Source organism: Azolla caroliniana, unplaced genomic scaffold (assembly GCF_043228905.1).
Source record: "Azolla caroliniana isolate FFs.n. ecotype wild unplaced genomic scaffold, voAzoCaro1.0.p SCAF_3, whole genome shotgun sequence".
In the NCBI taxonomy this organism is placed as follows: domain Eukaryota; kingdom Viridiplantae; phylum Streptophyta; class Polypodiopsida; order Salviniales; family Salviniaceae; genus Azolla; species Azolla caroliniana.
In genome coordinates, this window is record NW_028230438.1 from 24,206,157 (window position 1) to 24,213,062 (window position 6,906).

Below are 6,906 nucleotides of genomic sequence, written 5' to 3' on the forward strand. Positions count from 1 at the left end.
AAGGGGTACTGATGCACAAGACTATATATATATTATGAGACCAGATTGTGGCTCTGACCATAACAAATGTCATAGAGCTATAAAATTGTCCTAAATTAAACATCAAATTTGACCACAAATCACCTTATATATTAGTAGCGATCGATACATTGGCCCATTAATAACAAAACAAAAGAGTTATTTTTAACGGTGAACAATTCCACAATCCTACAAGATATTGGTTTGGAGTGCATTAAAGTGAGGCTCCACATTGAGATTTGCATTGGTGATTGGGTAAACACAAACGGAATAGACTCCCGAAACGAGGGAATTGGGCGATTGAAGGAGGATACAGATAGAGTGGGGAATCAGACATGGGTTCGATTGATTTAGCAGACATCTGCACCTCCCCAAGATCCATCATAGTTATATAAGTCAAGGAATCAAATACAAATACTACTACTATTTATGATGAAAGAAGAGAGAGAGAGAGAGAGAGATTTTACATACCTGAGAATGGGTCGAGGTCCCCGAGAGAGTAGTTTTTATTTGTTTTGTTCCTGTTCATTGCTCCTCGCAAAACTACTAGCATTTTGAGATATTCTCTAAAATAGGCCTTTTCAAGGCCAATTCTGCAATTTTCCGAAACCTTCGATTTGAACTTGGAAAACACTCACACACACAGTATTTTTATGAAAGAAGAAAGTCGCCCTTCTTCTTCTTCTTCTTCTTCTTCTTCTTTGTCGTCGTCTTCATCTCTCTGTGCGGATTTCCGTGAGGTATGATCCCTGCTTTCCCTGTCAAATGAAAATGATTATACGAAATTCGATAACTGTACGTAGAATCTATGTTGAAAACCAATGGTAGATAGATAGATAGAGAAGTGTGTTTTATGCTGTATGTGCTTATGTATACCTCTTTCTCTCTACGTTTTTATCTGTTTATAGCAAATTTTTTATGTAAGGTAATTCATTCTAACCTCCATTTTTTATTGATCTACATGTTTTCTTCCTGCCTTTGTATGGGTGTTCTATGCATAGGTTATTTATCCTGTACTTGTTTTATTCATCCTTCCCTTCTATTGTGTGCTTGACATGTACGCTTATATTAATCTGTACTTCCTTTATTCCGTCTTCTTTTACACGTATTTTATGTATAGGGTTATGGATCTACGCTTGTTTTATTCAGTCTTCCTAGATTTGGATTATTCTACCCTTTTGCGTTTAATGCTTTAGTCTCAAAATATCTTGTTTTATTTTATTTTTGTATATATAGTTTTATGTATAAGAGTTTCAATTCTTTGTTTTGTGTTTTCAGGAAAAAAATATCAAATTCTATTGCGCATATAAGGTAAAGATGGGTATATACATCTTTTAACATCTGTATCAAATTTCCATTGTGGTATTTATCTGTTACTTGGGAAAAATAAGATTATATATTTGTCTGTGAAAAACATATTCTTCTTTTTCCAATGAAAGAGAATTAATTTCTGTTCCGTGTGTAAGGTATATTTTTCTATACTGCTTTCGACATCTGTGGCAAAAATTGAAACTTTCGCTGCTTTCTCTCTGCCTTCCATCAAGCTCAATCTTGAAGTTCCTACTTCTAGCATGCACTATTCTTTCGTTCTTTATCTTCTTTATTTTGAGGGTTTCTGTGTTCATTCAATCCATGCTGAGTAAATGGATCCTGACCCCATGGTAGTGGACACATGAGATGAATTCAAAGCTCCAAAACTCGGGGCCTGGACTAGCAGTGAGCAAGTGGTTTATTTGGAGACAGCATGAAAAATCTTACCAGCCCTGATAAATGAATACAATGTGTGAACACTTGACACCTGAACCATATGCTTGTCCTTAATGGAACGAAACAAAAATTTGCACCGGTTCTGCATGGCTATCATCAGCTCGTGCCATGGGACGTTTTTGGTTAACTTTTGTGACAACCGAAACCCTCATTCTGTGTTGTGGCTTGACTGCTTGCTTGGTTACGTTTTTGTAGTTTTGTTGGTTTCCCATCCCAGCTTTTCTTGAATGCTGTTGGTGAGCAAAACAAATGCTAGTGAGCATTACATAGAAAACCTTCAAGAGATTTACTGTCCATCCTGATTCCTAACCAATCTGCCAGTCTCCCTATTCAAAGTAAGTTTTGAATGACTTTCGGAGCAATAGGTGAGAGAAACCAATTGCTTGCTTGGGGGGTGGAAGAATGAGCACATTAATTACAGCAATGGAAGCCCTGGCAAGAAGTTACACTGTTACTGCAAACACTACTAATGAAGAGGCTATTGGACATCATCAAACTCATGTTTTCACCTTTTCATTTGACTGAACGAATCAGCAAGACTGCATAATCTTTCTGAATTTTGAAATTTCAGTATTCAATCCTTTGAAATCTGAAGTGGCATTGAAGGTTATTGTATAGTAATCCATGAATCTACTAGGTAGTTTGGAGTAATATCACTTGTGAATGTATTTCATTCTCCTTTTCTTCCAAGAATGTAAGCTGTTACACTTCCTGCCAGCAATTGCAACTAAGTGCACCTTGTGTCCATCTAGCAAACTTTTCACCTCTCTGTTGTCTGGAAGAAGTGGCATAGTCAACGGTCAATCCCTTTCCTTAAACCTTTCCTCCCTCCCCCTCCCTAGGTGATCTAATGCAAGTTGTCGGGGTAGTGACATGCTTGTATGGTTAGAAGAGGACCAGCTTATGCGGATCCTGTTGATTTGTGGAAATGAAGCATCATGCCTTATTCCGAATATGCTTTTACAGAAGTATCATTATTTTCCATCTAAATGGTTTTGTATGTACTAAGTGATTGCTTAAGGACCTTAGACAGATAGTTGCAAGGAATCAAGTGTTCCATAACCAATGAGAAAAGTCACTGGTAGAGGGCACTTCAGCAATCATGTGCTGTAACTGGCTGACAGTATCATCACACTGAATGTAATTTTATCTATGGTGATTTAGTTTCATGTCTGTAGTGGTAATGGTGGACTGACACTGTTTCTAACTCCACCCTATCAAAAAATGTATAAAGGAGTCTCCAGTTTGCGGAAGAGTCATCAGGATATTGGCATTACTAATTCTGATGACATTTTGGAAATTGTTGTGTTATATGTACATCTTTCAGCATCTGTGACAAACATTGATAGTTTTTCATCTGCCACTTCAAAATATTTTTGTTCTCACTCTACTTTTTTATGTATGCTTTATATATGAGGTTATCTGTTTTTGTGTACAAGACACCAAACCTTTTTTTATCTTTGGAAAAGCTAAAGCTTTCCTATTTTCTTTTTGGTTGTGTGTAAGGTTATCTGTTTTTTGTATTTGAATTTTCTGTTTTCATTCTCTTAAACACATAATGGAAAAAATTACAGAAAAAGTGTTGTAGATTGTCTTGATTCCAAGATATAGCAGAATTGATTAGAATGAACAGGTTTAACCGATAGAAATAAGAACTTTTCCTAATGATACTGGGGTTTTTAATAGACAATTCTTTGTCCAGTGCCAAGCCCAATGAGGTTTTCTACTTTTACACCGTAAAATGTCGATAGAATTGGACGAATCCAAATCCTCTACTAATGGAAACATCTTCTTGTTCCTCCATTCTTCATTTATTTTTGTTTTTCTCCTTCCTCTTGTGGTGATGTAAATATGAACCTCTCACTGGTTGGATCCCTCCCCTTCCAACGAGTACTTTTTCCCTCTTCTATTCACTTCATAATTTTTAATCCTTGTTGAATGAGAAAGAACGAAAAGCTGTCTAGCTTGTATGCATAGTTGTTCATTGTAGATGTGGGTAAAAAAAGAATCCCTGTAAAAAAAGAAATTCACTAAAACAAGGTGGAACTAACATGAAAGATTGCGGAGAATGTACTATTAAATGATTTACAAAAAAACACAGAAAGAAAATGAAGATTTATCTTTCATAGAAGGCTATCTAAAACCAAGGATTTATCTTTCTCTTTTGGTAGTGGGTTAAGTGTTCATATTTTTTTCTCCTTTTTGCCTTTGTACTAATGCCAAATTTTCTTATGAGCAAATATTGGGAGACAGAAATCGGATGAACTACATATATGATGACTTGTCAACTTTCACAACATCAAATGCTGAATGTTGTGGAAGTTGAAAATCTTTGTATCTTCTTTTGCACTACATTAGCTAGTGGAAACATTTGACCTAGAAGATCTACCTTCCCTTTGTCTGCTTTAATGATACCTCTCTATCCTTTTTTGCAGTGCATTACTGTGTGAGATACTCTGACTTACGGGTTCAAAAAGGTTTTTAATTTTAGTTGAACAAACAGAGGTATAAAAAATATATTGAAACTGAAATCTACAGGAACGATGCAAACCACTATTTCCAAGGAGAGGGTGGAGATAGATACCAGCCTCCCGTTTGCATCAGTGAAGGCTGCAGTGAGCTTATTTGGCGAAAAACTTCAGTCACAAAAACCTAAATTACATGAGGTACATTTTCCCACTAAGATTTTTTAGTTTTAGTGTCAAAATTTTGTTGAAATAAAGTTCCAAGTCTCTTTTCTTTGGAGGGCCTGAAATTTTATGACTACTAAGGATTTTAAGAGCATTACGCTTTAGCTTCTAAATACATCTTGACATATTGGGACAGAAACGGAAGGATATCGAGCTGAAACAGGAGTTAGCGAAGCTTCAATGGCAACTAGCAAAAGAAGAGAAAAGGAAAGAGATGGCATTGCATGACTTAGATCAGGCAAAAAAATTGTTAGAGCACATGAAGCATATAAGAGTTGAGCCAGGTAGCTCTAAGGAAGATGTAAAAGAGTGTTTTGCAGTTGTCAAGAATGAGGATAAGAGGGAACAAACTGGACCCGAGGAGGAAGAAAAGCATGTAGTATGGGAGAGACAATCAAGAGCCCCGAAAGAAGAACCTTCCATTACTGTAGAAGATTCTGATTTGGAAATCTTGATACAAAATCTTGGAGAGATGAAGTCAGAGCTTTTGGCAACTGAAAAGGAAAGAGATGTTGCATTGGGACATGTTGAAAATGCCTTGGATTTGATACAGCTAAAAACACAGAAGGCTGAAGATCTTAAGAAAGATGTGGCCAGCATAAATGAATCTTTAGTTTCGTTAAAACTCTCTTGTATAAGAGCAAACAAAGAGAAGGTTAGTCTTTTGGAAGATAAGAACGTTGGCATGCGGACAGGTACTGAATTAGAACTAGCTAATGAGGAACTTAGAAAAGCAGAGTTGGAACATAAGCTTGCAGAAGCTATGAAGGAAATGGGAGAAATTCAAGCAGAAGTGGCATCTGTGAAAGAAAATGAAGCCAATGCAGTTGCTTCAGTGAAAGATGCTGTAAGAACATTGGAAGATCTAAGATTAGAACTACAAAGTACAAAAATTTCCAATGAAAGTTCATCATCTTCTCTTTTCACACTGTCTAATGAACTCGAAGAAGTGAAGGTGAACCTCCAGAAAGAGCTCAATAATATTACTGATTTATCTGCTATGAAGAAATCACTATTGCATGATTTAGAAACAATGAAAAACGAATTGAAAAGTGTGAAAGAAAGAGAGGCGAATGCCACATCAGCAGCCTCTATACTATCTCGTGAACTTTCAAGGATTAAAAGTGAGTTGCCCTCTGCAATAGAAGCAGAGACTAGAGCAAATGAGTCTATAGTGGCTCTATCACACGCATTCGAGCAAGTCAAAGCAGAAGCAGAAGAAGCAAAAATGGAAGCTGAATCTCTTCTCAATGAAGCAATCAAGGCAAATGATGAAGCTGAGAAAGCCAAAAGTGGTAGAGAAAATGCAGAGATCTTGTTGAAGAAAGCTTTGCTAGAATGTGATGTAGCAATGGCAGCAGAAAGAGATGCAATTGATAAAGTTAAGTCTTTGTCTATGAAAACTTATGCCTCAAGAGCTTCTGGGGTTGAATCTGGTGTTGGGATTACTATATCTAATGATGAATATGAGTCTTTGAAGAGAAAAGTTCACGAAGCCGAGGAACTTGCTAATATGAGAGTAGCTGCAGCAATGGCACAGGTCGAAGCTGTAAGAGCAAGTGAAGAGGAAATATTGCATAAACTAACAATGGCAACTGAAGATATGGAAAACGTTAGAAATATGATCAAAGAAGCTTCCCGTCGACTAGAGATGGCTGAGGGAGCAAAGTCAGCAGTAGAGAGTGAATTGAAGAGATTAAGAGAAAGAGAACAAAAATGGAGAGAGAAGGAGATTGCCATAGCTTCTCAGCAGCAATTCTATATGAGAAATGGAAATGAAGGAAGACCGTCATTATCACTTAGTAATACTCCGCCTACCTCAGGCCCATTAGGACATCTTATGAGTGGAGAATTGCCCATGGTCAGACATGATGAACATATTCTTAGAACAGAGAAGAAGCAACCGATACTCAATTCTTTTGGTTCTTACCTCTCAAGGAGGAAGAGCTTCTCAAGCAGCAGGTCGTTAAAACGCTGAGCATGATTATGTGGTTTCGAAGATTGTTTGCGGTATAATGTATATTGTAAATAAAAAGCATGGATTCAGAAAAGCTTTAAAACACCGACCCAGGTTTTATTCTCATTTTGTGTGTTAATAGTTCTACTCTATTTCTTCATCATCATTGAAAGGCATCTGTTATGTAAATATTTTGCCAATGTGCACATGTTGCTATTTTGAAGTTAGAACATTCATTCATGCACAATATGTTGCAATATATATCTTTGCTCTACATGGCCTGTAAAAGTTAGCTCTTATGCAACTATATATTTTTCAAAACCATCCCTTCATCCATGCATGATAATCTGTAAGTTCATAATCTGTTAGGAGACTGAGTGGATTGTGGGTTGTTTAAAGTGTCTGCTGGGGTATATTTTCTTTTACGGTTGACATTTAAAGTTGATTGCAGAATGGAATAATGATTTTGAAATC

At 36.6% G+C, this 6,906-nt stretch overlaps 1 protein-coding gene across 4 annotated transcripts; it reads left to right on the forward strand.

Annotated features, from left to right (window-relative positions):
• The first annotated feature begins 613 nt into the window (after positions 1–613).
• On the forward strand, positions 614–6,598 carry LOC147866754 (uncharacterized). 4 transcript variants are annotated; one of them, XM_087317231.1, is made up of 3 exons: positions 614–758; positions 4,324–4,451; positions 4,612–6,598. In XM_087317231.1, exons 2-3 carry the CDS (start codon positions 4,329–4,331, stop codon positions 6,451–6,453), a joined length of 1,965 nt encoding a protein of 654 aa, XP_087173357.1. In that variant the 5' UTR covers positions 614–758; positions 4,324–4,328; the 3' UTR covers positions 6,454–6,598. The 4 variants fall into 4 exon arrangements, with proteins under 4 accessions (XP_087173357.1, XP_087173356.1, XP_087173358.1 ...); XM_087317230.1 differs by having other exon boundaries at positions 655–758; positions 4,221–4,451; XM_087317232.1 differs by lacking the exon at positions 614–758 and adding an exon at positions 1,288–1,329.
• Positions 6,599–6,906: the final 308 nt, after the last annotated feature.

What these genes read in the sequence shown, in the direction of transcription:
- LOC147866754 (XM_087317231.1), top strand. Translation starts at nt 4,329, where the DNA reads ATGCAAACCACTATTTCCAAGGAGAGGGTGGAGATAGATACCAGCCTC. An exon ending in AAAAACCTAAATTACATGAG is followed by an intron (nt 4,452 to 4,611) that starts GTACATTTTCCC and finishes ATATTGGGACAG; the next exon opens with AAACGGAAGGATATCGAGCT.